The sequence below is a fragment of the Podarcis vaucheri genome, assembly GCF_965113315.1.
Source record: "Podarcis vaucheri genome assembly, chromosome: 5".
NCBI lineage: Eukaryota > Metazoa > Chordata > Lepidosauria > Squamata > Lacertidae > Podarcis > Podarcis vaucheri.
In genome coordinates this window covers 85,695,749-85,714,508 of record NC_138763.1, presented here as the reverse complement: position 1 = coordinate 85,714,508, position 18,760 = coordinate 85,695,749, and the positions used below count along the sequence as shown (strand labels likewise).

Sequence of the window (18,760 nt, the reverse complement as noted above, 5' to 3'; positions counted from 1 at the left end):
ATTACAAAAACCACCTCATTCCTTGAGATAACCACATGCCCCATATAATAGCAGAAAATATTTCACTTAGCCGTTATGTAGAGTTTATGGCCATTCTTCAGTGAGCTCACCAAACCAAAATCATGCAGATTATTAATGAGGGAGAGGATGGAGACAGCTATTCAAATATATCAGTAGCTGAAGGAATGCTAGCTTACTTCATAAGACGTACATTCATAAGACATTTTTTCTCTCCCAAGACATCTGAAATCAGGTCCAATGAAGCCTTTGCATGGTCCAAAATTTGTATCCCCCACCCCACCCCGTGGCTTTGCCATTTTAAGACTTCTCTTAACTTGGGGTAATTGTTTTCTTTTTCAGCCTTACACACATTAGCTTGAGAAAAGCTTATAAAGCACTCCCATTTCCAAACTGGGTGTTGGAAGATCATGGTTTAGGACTCCAGATCTGCAGGGGTGAGGTAGTAGAATTTTTACCTTTTGCCTAATGCCTCTTACACTGGAAAGAAAAAGGACCATCTACCAAGCCCAATTTCCGTCAGGCAGATGTTTACCACTGATACTCAAAATGTATTATTTTGTTAAGTGGGAAGGGCACAAAGAGTAGTATGTCAAGCTAGCATCTTTTAAATCCAATGGTATCAAAATTTAAGCAAGCTTTGCTCTGAATTTTCTTTTGGAGTCATTATGCTTCATGGGTAATTTCAACTCTATCAACAAAATGTAATTTGGAATCTCACTGTAAAATGACCATTACAAATGTCTGTGAATTTGTTTTAATTCCGTAACCTTTTGCTTGGTGTTCATAGTATGGTTTATAGTAGTAAATTGAACAACAGAGTCAGACAGGGAATTATGCAACACTCCCATACAAGTCAAGTTATAGAAATTGACCTTTATTTAACACAACTTTTTTGTTTTCATACAAAGTGACTTTTTTTTTAGTTCAGAAAATCCATGTTGCAACAGTACCGGTCTGTTTCAATCGTACCGTTGAAGTCCAACTCTGGCCTCCCTCTTTAAAAAAAATATATGTTGTCCCTCAACTTATTAACAGTATTTTAACTAAGAATTTATCAATAGCCTTTCTACATTTCCCCCCCCTCTCTCTCTCCTGTATTTTGAATTATAAAATAGTATCTGCAAAACAGAGGTTTAAATTTCCAACCAAATTTTGTTTTTGAACAACTGTGCAAGAAGAATCCCTTTCTTTTTAATTAATGCAAAAAGAAAGCAAAAACTAAAAAAAACGGAAGGGGAAAAATCAGAAGAAAGAAAACCTATGTACATAATGAAATGTTAGGAGCAGTCATCACAAATATAGTCCTACTTAAATGATACTTGAACAATAAAGTTACATTACCTACAAAACATGACATGCAATTCTTTACGAAGGAAAAAAAAGATAAACACACAGTTGGGAAATGAAGTCAGAAGTGCAAAAAGAAACATAGAATGGAATTTGGTACAGTGAGAAGATACATATTGTAACAAAAAACAAATAAACAAAACAGACACACACTACATTTATTGACAGTGGGAAAACTAACAAGTTACAGGACCACACTAGAGGTTGTCAGATCCCTATAACAGAGACTGCAATTCTAATTAAATAAAAATCCCTATGGCTATTACACACCAAAAGAACAAAGCTTGAGCAATGTAAGCTTCCAATTACATAGACTACCTAAATGTGATAAAATAAAGCAGTCTCTATAACCCTTATGATTTACTGCTTAATGTAGGCCCAGCAACCCAAAATTATTATTCTGAATACACAATGAGCACAGTTTGATCAGATACACCATGACATTTAAATATTAACCCATGCATAAAAGAAGCCAATAACTTTTTTGAACAGACAAGGGAGTTTATGAGATACAAACAGTGGCCTCACCCATATATCGGAAGAGTGCTTCTCCCCCCTGGATTCACTCCCCAAATGGGTACCTATAAGAAAACCCATTCACAATCCACGCAACTGATTGTGCTTGAAGGTAGAACAGCTGTTATGGAAGGACAGAACCATACTTCATGAAAAAGTCATACTCACTCAGCTGAGTAGGAACTCAACACTTTTGTTTGGTTTTCTTCGTATCAGAAGCAGAGGAGAAATAAGCAGGGGGTTACTGGGGAAGGGGAAACTGAACAGGTTGCTTGTTTAAAAAAAATTCAAGTAAACATGAACCACCAAATACTTGGGATGGGGGGGGGGAGGTTTTTGTAAACGTATCCTAAAGGGTTTCTCTCTCTCTCTCACTTTGCAGCATCACAGTCTTATGAAAAAGAAATTCTGCATTCATTCATTTGTATAGGAACAAATGTAGAAGAATTCTGCCAGCGAAAGGCCTACCGCCTTCCACGGGTGCCTCACAGATGTTGTCCGCAACGACTCCAAATTGTACCAACCATACAGGCAGCTAAGGGTGGACCAAACAACACCCACCGCAAGCAACTGTTTTATGTACGAATCTGTGGCAGAGTTTCAGTCACTTCACTGCATATGTCTATAGCGGGACGGCTGGAATCCACAGGACCTTGTTTTGTTCTTGATCAACTGTTGTCATGATCTGAGTGCAAATGATTGAAAGAGGGCCTCCCTGGACAATGCCTGTGAAAAGAAGGATCACACACACCAATCAATCAGCATGCTTGTTTACCGGGGGGAGCTGAATTTGCACTAGCACCAAGAAATCAAAACACACCGAAGCAACAAAAAGGAAGCGGGATTAATACTCCCCCCCCCTTCTTGGTGGTGATGATGGTTATTTTCCACCCTTTCTCCTAAGAGCTCAAGGTGGTCATATGTAGGACACCCTCCCTTATCCTCACAACCACCTGCAGAGAACCAGGCATGTCAGTTGGGCTTTGTTTGGTTTCTCACCTGTTGTCACTTATCAGTTCAAAAAGTGGCCTGCCTCTTTGGCAACAGGAACAACCACCCTGCCTGTTTCCTTATAAGCATCTCCACCAGCAGGTATATGAACTAGACCTCGATGTGGCCAAGGAATCAGGAAAATGAAGGGAGGTACATATACAGAGTGTGCTTCTCTATGCGTTCTCACTGTATGGACTTTGGGTGTTGATGGTGGAACTTGTAGGACCCAACTCTTAGCATCTTTAACGGCATTCAGGAGTGCTCAACTATGGTTCTCAAAGAATAGAGACAAAGAGTGAAGCAGAGACACACAGAGAGACATTTAAGATGTAGATTTTTCAGGAGACTGAAACTGTGTGTTGTTCCTTTCAGGGGACTAGTTTGAGAGTGACCCAGGGAGAGGCCTAAGAAAAGGGGGCATCTCTTTTCGTAACTCCCGTTGAGCTCTGGGAAAGGAGAAAGGAACTGGGCTTTCTGGCTTTCACTTTTCTTTACCGTTTGTGGAAGCAGAGGTCTTTTTGTGGTTAGCAAAAGAAATCAGTGTTGAAGCAGCCAAGCTTCTGAGAACCTTCATTCCTGCTACGAAAGCCTTTGCTGTTGCAATACAGCTAACAAAAACATGGCAAGAGGAGAAAGCAGCCAGGCCCCATGAGTATGATCCTCTAAGACAACTGTTTTGTTACTGAGCCCTCCGAAAGCTATTTTCAGTGGCATCAGGTGACAAAATTTACATATTAAATCTAAATATGGTTAGAGGGACCCCTGTTATAGCATAATAAACCTTCATGGCTGAACAGAAGGCTAAGTTTAGTAGCAAGGCAGAAATATACAAAGAGATGATGGCCGTAGCAACAAGCCACTATTTCCAAATAGAAGAAGATGGCCGTTTATGGGTTTCGTTAATAAAACAGGCATGACTGGTTAATAATAATAATAGTAATAAAAAAAATAACTGGCAGGCTTATTCAAGGGATCAAGTTAACAGAAAATACCACACACTGGTGCTCACTTAGAGCCCATTAAATGCTTTTAGGGACATACAAGTTGGATTTGTAAGACAAAGGATCCAAACCACAAGGGGAAATTGCCAGGAATTTCCTACCACCCCATTCTGGGGGATTCAAAGTTAAACAGTTAAAATTGCATTTATGATCAAAGCCTGTGATAGTTGCTTTGTTGTCCTACCACAGCAGTATCAGTGGAGCAAAATACCAACACAGCAAGAGTCTATCATAAGGATACGTTGGCCTGTTGCAAAGCCTCCTTCTCAAGCAAAGTGTTGCAGGGTTACTCCATCCAATAATCTTGCTGCACTCCAAACAACTGACTAATTAGCATGTCTCCACTGCACAAATCCCACTGATTCCCAAGGCTGAGAGGGAACATGTCATTGAGACTCCCTAGTAGGACCCCAGAAGCAGATCTGCATGCATAAATTAAGTTCCCTGTTTCTCCCTCAGCTTATCTCTAATTCTACCAGGAAACTGAACTTCTTGAGGGAAGGGGGGCAGATAGCCCTTGGGGCTAAGAGAGTAGTCACCACCCCTAAAGCTTGGAGTAGGAGGGGAATTCCCCTCAAACCTCCAGAAGCATGTCAACAGACAGCAGTAAAGCCGGGGGGGGGGGGATCATGGAGTGATGGGCAAGCCCCAAATGGAACCACCTCCAGGGAAAAAAATAAAATAAAATCTTACTTATTGGTTGATTTTCCTGAGAGTTCTCATAAAATGGGACACCCAAGACCCTGAACTTGCTTATTTCCTCCTCCCAACCTCCCTCTCGAACCCTTTTCCTTTTGTGACCTGTTCTTTAAAGTGGTAAGCTTGAGGGCAGGGACTGCATTTTATTTTTTTTAAATAGTGATTTGTACTGTGCATATGAACCAACCACACAGTCCCAAGAAGTCATAGAAACCAGGATACAGACCAACAGACAGAATGTCTTCATTCTTCACACACAAACTAAAATGTTACTATCCATTCTCCAGTGTCTTCTGCAATCTGCTTGCAGTCCTTACTTGCTAATACAGTTGTACCTTGGAAGTTGAACGGAATCCGTTTCAGAAGTCTGCTCGACTTCCAAAACATTCAGAAACCAAAGTGCGGCCTCTGATTGGCTGCAGGAAACTCCTGCAGCCAATCGGAAGCCCCATCAGACATTCGGCTTCCAAAAATAGTTCGCAAACTGGAACAGTCACTTCCGGGTTTGCAGCATTTGGGAGCTAAAACGTTCAGGAACTAAGCTGCTTGAAAACAAAGGTACGACTGTATTGGAAAAGGGCCTTGCGTTAAAATGTTGCACAGTCTGTCCCTTGGACATAGTCAAGTGCCTAAGTGACTGAGCAGGGGCTGGCAGGACCAGTTTGCAGCAGCAACCTATGTAGTTGGAAATAGTTATTTTTTATTTTTATTTTATTAAGGATTTTCTTGTTTTACAGAAGTGTAGTGCCTCATATATATTTTTTCCCCATGTAACATTTTTACAAATCCGTTTCATTTGTTGAGGCATTAGGGGGAGAAGAAAATAAAAATAAAAATAAAAAAGGAGAGAAAAAAGAAAGGGGGGTGGAGAGAGGGAAGATGGATAAGGGTGGGATTGGGTGGCGGTGTTTCTATTATGTTTAATGTATGTAGAGTTTGGTGTCAGCGTGCTTTTGTTGTTCACTTGTGTTCCTTTGGTGGTGAGAGAGGTTGGGATTGGCCTAGGGTGTGATTGTTTGCTTGTGATTGGCTGTGGTGATCTTTGTTTTCGTGTGTGAGTGAGGTGGGTGGGTGTTTTGGATCAGGTTAGCCATATTGATTTGTATGCTGTTGGTGGATTATTGTCATTGTCCTGTTGGGCTGTGTGTGTGATAAAGGGGAGCCATACCGGGGTGAAGGCATCTTCTTCCGTTTGTCCCTGTGTCAGTTTCAGTTTATTGGTTAATTTTTCTAGTAGGGCTGTTTCCCATACTATTTGATACCATTGGTCCATGCTTACTCCTGACAGGTCTCTCCAGTGTCTGGTTATGGTGTTTCTGGCTGCTGAGAGCAGGTGGGTTATGAGTTCTTTGTGGTGTAAATGAGCATTGTTGTCTTGGAAGATGTTTAGTAGGGCCAATTCTGGGGTGGTGTCTATTACTTGCTTAGTTATTTTACAAATTTCTTGTATGGCTGTTGTCCAGAACAGTTGGATTTTGGGACACTCCCACCACATGTGGAAGTATGTGCCTGTGGAGGTGCACCCTCTCCAGCATTTTGGTGAGGTTCCTGGGTGTATTAGCGCTAGTTTCCTTGGTGTTAGGTACCACCTGTAGGTGAGTTTCAGTGTGAGTTCTTTTCTTTTCGTTGATATGGATTTAAAGGGGGGTTTAGACCACATTCTGGTCCATTGAGTGGGGTTTATCTCATAGCCTATGTCATTCTCCCATTGATTTTTGATTGCGTCTAGGGGATTTGCGAGATTTTGGAGTAGTATTTTGTATATTGCGGATACCATCCCTTTACCGTTTCCCTTTGTTGTTAGAAGGAGGTTTTCGAAGGTTGTCAGGGGCCTAGTTGCTGCTGATTTTACTGTTGGGTTCTCCTGTAGGCCAATCAGGTTGTGGATTCACTTCTATCTGGAGCTGGATTGGGTGGCTCCTGCCGACCAATCATACTGCTGCATAGTTCTAGGACCAATCAGACTGCTGCATTCTGGACCCTATTGTTCTAGGACCAATCAGACTGATGCAGTTTGGATCCTATTCAACTCAGTACATAACAGTTTTACTGTTTTGATTTATTTATTTACTTGTTTTTATCCTGTATTTTAGGGACGCGGGTGGCGCTGTGGGTTAAAGCCTCAGCGCCTAGGGCTTGCCGATCGAAAGGTCGGCAGTTCGAATCCCCGCGGTGGGGTGCGCTCCCGTCGTTCGGTCCCAGCGCCTGCCAACCTAGCAGTTCGAAAGCACCTCCGGGTGCAAGTAGATAAATAGGTACCGCTTACCAGCGGGAAGGTAAACGGCGTTCCGTGTGCTGCGCTGGCTCGCCAGATGCAGCTTTGTCACGCTGGCCACGTGACCCGGAAGTGTCTCCGGACAGCGCTGGCCCCCAGCCAATAGATGTGAGATGGGCGCACAAACCCCAGAGTCTGTCAAGACTGGCCCGTTCGGGCAGGGGTACCTTTACCTTTACCTTTATCCTGTATTTTATTCTGTGAACCACACTGAGATCTTACGATGAAGGGCCGCATGTAAATTGCATGCGAACAACAAATGGCTTTGAGGTTTATTACAATCCCACACTATGTAAGTGTTGTTAAATAATGGTAATATTGGCTGCCATGTTGCATCAAATTTGGCCCGTGAAGTGTAAGCTGAAGAACAGGGATAGTAAGTTCTTCATTCTGTCCAGTGTGCTATGGAAAGTTACTGCCATGTGCTCTGGAAGTCAACAACACCCGAGGTTAGACTCGAACACAAGACTTGCTGGCTCACCTACTTAGCCACTTTAATCTAGGGATTACAGAATCAAAACAGCACATCAATCCAGTTTTTAAATATAAGAAAGTAAACATAATTGGGAAAGGGCTGTATTTCTATCTGCTTGTGCGTTGCCTCTTCTCCAAAGAGTTCAGGTAAGTTTTTGTGTGGTTCCAGACTGTCTCCCACTAGAGAAGCTGGTAGGCCCAAACTAGTTTAGCTACAGCAGAACTGTGGGTGGGTGCCTTTTTTAAGAGAAAAAAATAAAGCTACCAGAGAGAGAGAGAGAGAGAGAGAGAGAGAGAGAGAGAGACAGAGAGAGAAGTACCTTCTCTGTTATCTCCTTTACTGAGGCAACAGTTGTCACATTGAAATGTGACAATTTATAATCTATGAATAAACAGTCTTTCACACTCCACTCGATGGCTTGTTGAGAAGCTTTCATCACTTCTGTTTTGGAAGAACATAAACAAAGAATGGTTTATTCATTTTTACTTTCACAGGAAGGTAGCATTCGGATGCTTCAGACCCAAGTTTTCCTTTGCACACGTACAGTATATATATAAAGCACGCTGTCAGAGCTGCTTCCAGATCCTAGCTCACAGAGGATCACGCTAGCCAGCAATCACTTTGTAAAAGTCTTTATTGAGTTACAGTTTCCATTCTCAAGCTGCTGCGTGCAACTCTACGTCTTATGGGTTAGACCGGCGAAGCTCCGTCTGAGTCTCCGCCCCCTGTGCACCAGCTTACTAACCTAGCCTTACTCCACCTTTTCCGCCTGACCGTTCTTCTCTGGGTCCCTCTGCCCCCCGGGGTCTCTTCCTTCCGGGATTCTTCTGACGCTGACCCCCCGGACCCTCCTGTCTCCTTGCGCCGGGCTTTAGGACCTGGCTCCCTTTCCGGGCTGCTTACTGCGCCACCTTCCTGTGCATTTGAACTTGGCGCGCGCGCCCAACCTTCCACTTTCCGCCTGACTGTTTCTTCGCTCCCCGATGGAGGTGTGGCCACTACTGACTCGTGCCCTCCCTCCTGTTGTGAGCTGCCAGCGCTTGATACCTGGCACCCTTCCTCTCCCCTGCTCTCTGTTGGTGACGCTGGTCCCGATTTCCAACTGCTCCCCTCTGAGTCCCCTCTGGCCCTTTCTTCCTGGGGTGTCCCCCTAGGCTCCCCCCTTGCCCTGGCCACTGGTGCTCCTTTCTGTGAATCTTCTGATTCACTGGAAAGACTCGGAGATCTCGGGTCGTCGTCATCACTCATCTTTTCTTCTGCCTCCTCCCCCTCGCTCTCTGTTTCCTCCCTTGCCCTTGCCTCTGCTCCTGAACCCCTGACACACGCTAATATTTAAACCAGTTAAAAGCAATCATTTGGCCTTACATCTACTGAAGGGTTTAACTGGATCATCAAGGAATATGCACCCACAGCTGCACATTCCCCACAATGCAATATTTGCACAAGCTAATACCATGATGTTTTCCCCCCTTCTAGAATGGGGCAGGGTAGAGGGATGTTACATTGTGGCAGGGAGAAAGGAGAAAGAATGCCGGGGGAGGGGGGCAGCACTGTTGGCATCTCTCCTGCCTCATGCAAGACACACAGTCTTGGGGGGAAGCAAGGAGGCTGTTGCAGCAGTTGCCCAGTTGCCCAGTTGGCTCTGTAGCATGACAACTGCTTCATAAACCCATGCTTTAATAAATCCGGGCCAGGACAACTGTTTAATAAGTCTGTGCTGTCAAATGAGGATTTCCAGGCTGCATGCATAGCTGTCAGGAAGCGCTCTCCCCAAAGGAGCAAGCAGATAAAGAGTTTAATAAATTGCACAGGAGGGAAGGGAGGTAAAGTTAAAGGGACCCCTGACCATTAGGTCCAGTTGTGGCCGACTCTGGGGTTGCGGTGCTCATCTCGCTTTACTGGCCAAGGGAGCCGGCATACAGCTTCCGGGTCATGTGGTCAGCATGACTAAGCCGCTTCTGGCGAACCAGAGCAGCGCACGGAAACGCCGTTTACCTTCCTGCTGGAGCGGTTCCTATTTATCTACTTGCACTTTGACGTGCTTTCGAACTGCTAGGTTGGCAAGAGCAGGGACCAAGCAACAGAGGCTCACCCCGTCGCGGGGATTCAAACTGCCGACCTTCCGATCAGCAAGTCCTAGGCTCTGTTGTTTAACCCACAGCGCCACCCGCGTCCCAGGGAAGGGAGACCGTGATGCTAAACGCTGCACCATCACTCGGTACTTCTGCTTAACCAGGAGCGTGAAGCAGCACCTGTACCTTGGCTGATGATTGCCATCGTGGCTTGTATTTACTTTCCTTTTGAATTGAAAACAAGAAGGTAATGGCGTTGTTCACAACTCATATTTAGCAATTTCCCACAATTGAGTCTTTCTGGCCTGTCTCTTCCCTATACACACTGGAAAGAAACAAAATAGGACTCTTGGATCAACTGCTCCGTCCCAAACCAGGGATCGTTTGTTTTCCTCCCAACAATACATAGCCCATGCTTGTTCTTAGATTACGGATCCAAGTTTGTTGGGAGTGAAAAACAACAACAATCTCTGGTTCGGAGATAAGACTAAACCAGGTATTGTGGTTTGTTTCCTCTGTGTGCTGTAGGGGAGAATAGTACAGTAAGGAGAAGAGACTTAGAGGAAAGAGGGAGGGAAGAATTATAAGCTGAAGAGGGAGAGGAGGAAAGAATACCTGAGAACGCAGAGCAGCACAATGGCCAAATGGGCAAAGGAAAAGAGGTATTTTAGAAGGGAATTCTTGCCGATAGAGGGTGTGTGTCACCTGAATTACCCATAACACCTAAGCAACCATTGTTTTTCTACTGCTCCCTCTGGAGACCAACTTTTGGTTACTACAGGACCTTCAAGTGCTGGCATATTTACCTAGAGGACACCGGCAAAATTTTCCTGGAGATTCCTTGACTAGCATGTCCTTCACAGCATCAAGTAATGGCCCTAGAATAAGCACAGGCCTGGGAGACGTGCAGTCCACTTTCTGGACTCGTTGATAAGCAAGGTTTACAGAATCTGGAGAGAAACAGAGAGTTGCTTACATGATCAGGAAAATAAATAAATAAAAGAATATAACAGCTCAAGGGCCCATGATAGTGAAGGTAACTGAGGTGTGGGACAGTCGCTGTCTGAAAATTGTGAATCTGAATTTAAAAAAAAAAAAAAAGCCTGAACAGGTAATACAGAAAAAGATAATTGGGAACAACTGGAGAAACTCCACATTCTATAGCTAATAATCCAAATCCCTACTCCTTAGCTACTGTTAATAGCAGATTTATAGGGACATGTGGAAATATACTTTAAGAAGGGTTATGGGACATGCTAAGGGACGCGGGTGGCGCTGTGGGCTAAAGCCTCAGCGCCTAGGGCTTGCCGATCGAAAGGTCGGCGGTTCGAATCCCCGCGGCGGGGTGCGCTCCCGCTGCTCGGTCCCAGCGCCTGCCAACCTAGCAGTTCGAAAGCACCCCCGGGGGCAAGTAGATAAATAGGTACCGCTTACCAGCGGGAAGGTAAACGGCGTTCCGTGTGCGGCTCTGGCTCGCCAGAGCAGCGTTGTCACGCTGGCCACGTGACCCGGAAGTGTCTTCGGACAGCGCTGGCCCCCGGCCAATAGATGTGAGATGGGCGCACAAACCCCAGAGTCTGTCAAGACTGGCCCGTTCGGGCAGGGGTACCTTTACCTTTACCTTTATGGGACATGCTAATCAGTCTTGTATGTAAAAGATTAAATGTGTGAGAGAGTGGGACATGGGATACATGGCATTTGGCTGGCCCTGAACAACTTTGAACATGCAGTGGATATGGCAGGCTGAGTCTCCCCCGCTCACCCTTGCCTCAACTCCTCTGTTTTGTTTTGTTCTGAAACCCAAAGTCATACGCCCTCTTTACTAATGTGCAAATAAACCTAGATAATTGTGTTGTGGGCTAAGCAAATTCGGTTAAGACACTTGCCATCCAAAAAAGGGATGGAGTCTGTGCTGATGGTGTCAAGGGCTAGCAGTTCCTTTCCATCTTTGGACCCGCTACGTTTGTGCTTGTGCTTCCTCCTAAAGAACGACCTCCGAGCTGCTGCTGCTGCTGATGTCTTTGCAGAGCTGTTTTCATCTTTAGCTTCGGATATGCTGTGCCTCCTGTAGAACTCCTGCTCCATCCTGCAAAGAGATTGTGGGCTTAATCGGGCAAAATCTGAAATGCTCTTGAACAGAATACAGGTAGCAGTAAAACCAACGATGGATCTTGAGTCAGGCCTCACTATAGGGTCATCTGTAGTTGACTTGAGGATGAAAGTTCAGTTCTGAGCTAACCCAAGCCATGACTTACCACAATCGAACAAACATGAGGATTCCTGGGGTGAAGACTGTGGCCTCTGCACCCAACCTAGGCTTGTGGCATGTCTCACTATAGACAAACCATGAGCTGTAATGAAGACTCCCTGCTCATGGTTTGTCTGGAGGAAGCCAAACCATGAGCCCAACCTCAGATGCCCAACCTAAGTCAAATAATGAGCTTCTGTTCAGTGTGTGGTGGTCATCTAAGTGGGTAGGTATAGAAACTTGAAGCACAAAGTGAAGAATTAAAAAATAGTAAGAATAATGGAGTCCCATACAAAAGAGGAGAGCAGGTATGGCCACACTAGAACCCCATGATTCTACAGTTCCAAGGTTTCTACAAGGTTTCTACAGTTTCCAAGGAGGGAAATGAAGTGAGAAGGTTGGTGAAATGCTATTGCAAAGAGGGAGAAAGAGAATGATATGATCAAGTCAAAGACCTGAGAGTGAGTGAAAACCAAAAAAAGTATAAGCTGGCAGCCAGAATGAGGGACATCCCCCTCCACCAATTGGCTGCATATACACCATGACATCAGGATCTTAGCTGAGGCAGCAGTGACCAATTCTGTCCCTTGATCTTAATCTCCTTGATCTTTATTAAAAAGCAAGCATTAATTTGGTGGATTAAAGGGGAAAATGTGGTGTTCTCTTATGTTCCAACCCACGGACCAAAATTAAATATGGATGCCATCCATCCCTGTCTAAAAGTGCTGCGGCATGACGACGGGAAGCCACTTAGGCTGTCCCGGAATAAAAGCACAAAAACAAAGTCCTTTCCATTTTTAGGAAGTAGGCAACCATCGGCAGCACTAAAAATGACTTGACGGAATAGTTTCTTTAATTGAGAGTTATTAAAACATGCCACCTCTCTCAAGTAACTTTACTGGGAAACTCAATACCCCCTCCAACATTAACAGCAAGGCTTTGAAGAACAAAACGGTTGGCTTTTGTTCATACTTCATCGTAACTGCCCGCTTTTAGCAATGAGGCAAACGCCATTTGTATCTCAGAGATTTAATTACATGTATTTGCTGGGAATCTGTCCTCTTTCCAGCTTTTGGGCGTTTTCATCCAGCTGCCACACCATCCAGCAGCCAAAGTTCCCCTGCGGCAGAGTGTCATCGACATACAAAATGTCATCCTTCTTGAAGCTCAAGTCCTGCTCCACTTCTGCCATCCGGTCATAAAGTGCCCTGCAAAAAGAGAGAAATAAAGAGACCCTTTTTATTTTATTTAGTTTTTTTAATTTTATTTTTCTTTATTTTTTTGACAAAATAATAATCATAAATAAATAAGAATAAAAATGTGCACCCCACCACCGAGACCATTCCATTGTAACTATCCAACCTCACAAAATTTCAACACCTCTTGCAATGGTTTGACCCCTTCCCATTTTAACAGTACAAATTCTGCAAACACCCTCCATATCTCCTCAAATCATTTCTCCTACATATTTCCTGTCTTACCTTAATGGCACGTGTTAATTTATCATTAATAGCAATATCCCTCATCTCTTTATACCATTCTTCCATTTTATATTCCGCTTGCCCCTTCCTCGGTTTCCGAACAACTTGGAACCCGAACGCTGCAAACCCGGAAGTAGGTGTTCCTGTTTTCAAACTTTGCCTTGGAACCCAAACGGGGTCCATGAGCTTCTGTTTTTACTGTTGCGTAACAAATTTCAGTCACTTGCATAGTAATTAAGCCTTTACTCTTCCCGCTTCTACCCTTGCACTGTGCATTTGAGTCCCCCCCCCCCGATCGTAATTAAGCCTTTTCCCCTCCCTCTTCTGCCCTTGTGCCATTCATCTGAATCCCTCCCCCCCGATTGTAATTAAGCCTATTTTCTTCCTGCTTCTGCCCTTGCACTGTTCATTTGGGTCCCCCCCCCGATCATAATTAAGCCTTTTTTCCTCCCTCTTCTGCCCTTGTACCACTCATCTGAATCCACCCCATCATCATTAAAGCCTTCCATTTCTGATTGCAGTGTTCTGAGGTGATTTTTGGTGCTTTTGTTTTTGCTATTTTTTGCGTTTTTATGGCTTTTTATGATTGTTGCTTGTTTTACGTTTTATGATTTGAGAAAGCTGCATATTCCCGCATTGCAGGGGGCTGGACTATATGATCCTTAGGGTTCCTTTTCAACTCCACAATTCTACGATTCTATTATTTTACCCATGTGCTTCACATTAGAGCTATCTGTTAAAAGGCAGTCCAGCAAAATATCACAGACCCTGGTGGGGGACAGAGGCTGGGAATTTTACTTAGTTTCTTCAATAGTTTATATTATTAAACATATGTTATTTAATTGTGTGCCTAAAATTACTTAAGGCTATTCAAGGAGTTCATGACTGAGATAAGCTTTGAACCAGAAAACTGCTGGCTCACTTATCTTTTTCTCTTTTTTAAGGAAGTGCTCTCTCTGATACTTAGTCATCTTCACAAATCTCTGGGAGGTAGATTAATAACATTCAATTTTACAGGCTATGGATCATTCAAGAATCCTTAACAGGGCTGTGCTGAGCCTAAGGCCCATTTCCCTAATCATAGGATATCCATCTTTCAGGTAACTAAGGGGAGATTATTAAATTTGTTGAAAAGTATGGAATCACCATAAATACAGTTTGCCTTATTGTGACTGAACTTTTGATGCCAATTTTGTAGGCGTGCTCTTGAGCTGTATTCATAAAAGTGGGATGTGTGCTCGCTTCTGTTGACTATAGAATCAAGTGAGAACTTTTATGTATAAATAAACCATTGCAGATTAAGTCACTGGAGATAGTGCTGTCCTATTCCCTATAGTCAGTTCAAACACAATGTAGACAATGCTTTCAATGCAGCCCATTTACATGTTCATCTGCAAGCCATCAAGTGCTGAAAGTTCAAGAGATGCTCATATCTGTGTGAATTAGCCCACAGTTGTAGCAGATGAATAGTCTCCAATTGAACTTTTACATACCTGACATAGAATCCCTCTCCGGGTAACTCTTTGATCTTGTTGAATTCTTCTATTCTATACTGAGCTTTTATTCTAACATTTTCACCTGGCTTGAGCATTTCAAGATAAGCTTCTTTGGCTGTTTTGTTCCGCATGTCAACAGATCCATACTGCGGGGGGGGGGGGGCAGAAGAAACAAAAACACTTGAGATCTCCAATCAAATGCATGTGTCCAACAAACCAAACAATGAAAAAGATGTTATGTGGGACTAGAGAATCTGACTATGCCAAAAGAGGGGGAATACATTCACATTGCATTAAGAACACAGCGTCTTCGCTAATAGGAAATTGGGGAAATGGCAACCCAAATCCAAAAATACAGCTGGACAGCACAAGTTTTAAGAACTGTCATTCATTGGAGAATGTCTAGGCCATATTTCATCCAAGCATCACTGCTCTGAATCTTAAGTATCCTTGCTGGTCTCAGCTGACGTTCCACCTTAAATTTTGTACATTTTCCAGCCAAGACCTAATAGATTTCCTGCTTATCTCAACCATCCTCATCAACACTAGAATATTTGAGGGCCAGACTACAGATCATATGTAGTTGTATGATTATTTTTCCATGTGGTATTTTATTATGTGGGTGCGTGAGAAGAGGAAGAATACAGGGGATGATTTCCCCTTTCCTTGTTAACCACTTTTGTCTACTAAAAAAACAAACAAACCCAAGCTGCTTTTCCTTTCATGGGGGAAACTATGGATGTGTTTTTGCATCCACAGATTCTGCAAGAGTTTGAACCACCAACCACCTTCCTTTTATATCTACTGCTTACCTCAAGTATCATGTCTCCAAGCACCAGCCCATCAGGTCCTTTGGCAGGGCTGTCATCTTCTACATCGGACACAAAAATACCATGTAGGTTTCCACCACAGATCTGGATTCCGAGTTCCACTTGGGACTTCTTGATGGTAACTGTTCTAGGTTCAGGTGTCCTCTTGCTGGTGTCTACAGAATTCCTTTCAATGGCAAGAGAAGAAGAGAAGACACCCAAGGCCTGTTTGACAAGCTGATCCTCATCAGACACTGCTCCTCCAAACCCTCAGCTCCAGCCAGCCCTTAACCCCCGTTCCCTTGCTATCTCTCAGCTCTCAGCAAGAGATGCCCCAAAGATGTCCCAGCTGCCCCAATTTGAGTTCTCTGTGGCATTATTTGGCAAGAAGGAATCGACTCCTTTCCACCATGCAGGGCTTTCCCCCCCAGCCAGAACTTGCCAGAACTCAGTACCAGCACCTCTCAGGTGAGCACTGTTGCCATTATAAAAGAATAAGGGAGGCATTCATGGTGAGTTCCAGCACCTGTTTTTCTAGAAGAATAGCACTGCCACCATGGATCCAGATTCAGTGTTCCTCTTGGGAACTCCCACTCCCTCGTGCTGAATTGCTTGGCCCCGGAGAAGGGCAATGTGAGGACCAAGCTCCTTGTAGAAGTGGAGCCCTTGCTTTTAAATCTGGCACTCAGTTTTCAACCCTACTCCCCTTTAATCAGCCTAGAATATAGAGCAGCTGCCCACCCCCACAGACGCAGAGAGAGAAAGAGAGAGGGGGGGAAATGAGGAAGCAGGTTACCTGACTGAATTGCGAGGACTGGTGGCTGGGGTGGTCTGCTTCGATGGAAGAATTGTGATCCCTTCATCCTGTTCGTTCACAGTATCAGTTATGGAATGGCTGTCAAGGGTTGCAGCTCCGCTGCCTTGTGGAATGGAATGGCTGCTCATGGGTTCTAGCCGGGAGCTCAAGTTAGAGGAAGGAAGAAGAATGCCAGAAAAATTAAAAGCTGATCAACTGCATTATATCTAAACAGTTTCAGATATTTAGAACAGCACAGGAGCAGCCATGGCAGTTGGGTGTGTTGCAAAAGTTACCAGGGAAGTCACACCATCCCTTTACATTGGCTTCCAAGTGTTTTTAATAGTGGGCTTCCAACAAGAACAACACCTAAATGTTCAATTACATGTGCTATTTAAAGACTACCCTACCACTAGGATATCATGGAAAATTTCATACTAACACTGAGAGGTTGAGGGGGCAAGAGAGAATGCTTTTAATATGCATGCACTAGAAATATGGGGTGGGGGCATGTCCTTGCTCAAAACATGGACTGCCCAATGTACACAGTGGTACCTTCAGACTCCCCCTGGAGCCCCCCTCCTAACCCTCTCAATTAAAAAAGAAATCAATCAGGGTCTGGCTTGTTTTTAATTTGGGGGTCACCTCTCTTTGCGCCTGTGTGGTATTTGTTAAGGGGGCATGCATGGGTGTTTTACCTGGTGCTTCGAGGAGAAGGCTATTCTCATCCCATTATTGTGTTTTTCTTCTGCAAAAGGGCTATGTTGTGGTGCCCATGATAGTTTCTTAGATTTCCAAATGTGACCCCCCCCACACAAAGCAGGGATGGTGCCCTGCTTTAAACATTGACAAAAATCTACTAGCTAGAATGCCGAACTCTCCATTTATGCACTAATTTCCAAGAAAGAAATAATATAAATATATATTACCCCTACTGGAGCCTATGATGGTCCTCTGGTACTTTGGCGTCCATGGTATTTTTATTCCTTCTGTCCTATACTGCTAGTTGCTGGAAGAACCTACCTTTTTTAAAAAAAGGAAGTCAAAACTTGCTTTTATTTTAGTCAAATCACAACATTTTTTTCCCTTTAAACTGTCAGTGTACCCACAACTTACAGATCCTTTAAAAAAAAAAAAGACTTGCTTGGGAATATTAGAATTTTCCTCCTTCAAACAGATGATATAATCCCCCACTTTTATTCCAACTAGAAATTAAGTATTCCATTGCAACAAATAGTAAGAATACATGAAGTTACAGCCAGCCAGCCAATTGACAGTCATGGAGTCTTCAACAGTTTATTAGAAATAATGTAGACATTAAAAAAATCCCCACTGCTCTGAACACAAACTGGTAAAAAAACAACAACAAACACACCCAAAAGAAGATCATATAGTGTATTAACATTTTGCCACTTGCTTTCATACTAACAGTGCAAATACAATTTGGTCTAAATGTACAGATTGACAAGCAACAACCTCTAGGCTCGAATCCCTCCCTAGTGAGATGTAAGAGCTTTGAGGAACAAACATACAAATGTATGGGCTTTACTCATTTTAAGTTTCAAAAGGAATTGCTAGTTTTAACTAGGATATCTTGAACACTAACTAGTGATTAAAAACAACAAAATGAACAGCATTAAAAATTAGTGGAACATACCCTGAAGACACCCTTTTCTCCTTTTTATAAACAACATAAGACAGATCTGTCAGTTCTTTTATGCTTGGATTCATTTGGATCAATGGAATTATAAAGATCAATTTCATTTAAATGCTTGAAGTTATTGTTTCCTCCAAGACAACTGAACGAAAGTTTGGATTCCTCAAAATTTACATTAACATCTTTACTGTCTTCAACACAAAATTCAATAAAGCCGTAGTCCCTTCAGTCATACCACTTCGCGGAAGCAGTCTGCATGGCAAATGGCATTAGTGGCGGCGGCATGGGTCCTCTTTCTCGTCTCCGAAGGGCTTGGCCAGAAATCAACAGCGACAGGGCGGGAGGTGAGGAGAAGGAGGAAGCAGCAGCTGGGACTCCTCCTCGGGGATCAAAGGGGAAAACTCCTTTAGGACCAGAATTTCACAAGAGATGTGCAAGATTTCTGCTGTAAGCAATATAAAGTGCTCCTCCGGAACAAGTTTACTTACTACAGAGAAAAATCCAACTGCATTCCCTGGTAGTTATATGGAGATATATCAATCTCATGGGGGACATCTTTTTTTAAAGAATAAAAAACCAAAAGGAACGTATGGGTAAGGAGTGGGGCACCATTGTCCCCTCCCTGCTATCCTTCTCCCGAATGCTTTCCTCCTCAGCTGAGCTCACATATTGGAACTGTGCTCAGCTGGGAGGGAGAAAACATTTGAAGAAAGGGTTCTGCACTCCTTGCTCCATATAGCCTTTTTATTCTTAAAAATAGGACCCTTCCCATCCCTGTATTATCGAGAAATTGCTGTCTTTAGCTACAAACACACACCACTCATACATGCATGGAGCACACACGAATCACCAGTAGCTAATGTGGTCCTTATTT

The 18,760-nt window shown here is 43.6% G+C and overlaps 1 protein-coding gene and 1 long non-coding RNA gene across 2 annotated transcripts in view; one reads left to right on the top strand and one right to left on the bottom strand.

Annotated features, from left to right (window-relative positions):
* Positions 1 to 874: 874 nt before the first annotated feature.
* LOC309533611 (disks large homolog 5-like) lies at positions 875 to 18,249 on the bottom strand. Its single transcript, XM_082225151.1, has 10 exons — positions 17,887 to 18,249; positions 17,159 to 17,252; positions 16,230 to 16,394; positions 15,437 to 15,620; positions 14,622 to 14,770; positions 12,685 to 12,855; positions 11,286 to 11,485; positions 10,206 to 10,349; positions 7,647 to 7,768; positions 875 to 2,610 (listed from the first exon to the last, which is right to left on the bottom strand). Exons 3-10 carry the CDS (start codon positions 16,376 to 16,378, stop codon positions 2,563 to 2,565), a joined length of 1,167 nt encoding a protein of 388 aa, XP_082081277.1. The 5' UTR covers positions 16,379 to 16,394; positions 17,159 to 17,252; positions 17,887 to 18,249; the 3' UTR covers positions 875 to 2,562.
* LOC309533650 overlaps positions 8,972 to 18,760 on the top strand; it is a 46,305-nt gene continuing 36,516 nt past the window's right edge. Inside the window, exon 1 of the long non-coding RNA XR_014220382.1 lies at positions 8,972 to 9,150. This is a non-coding gene — a long non-coding RNA (uncharacterized lncRNA). The remainder of the gene's footprint in view (positions 9,151 to 18,760) is intronic.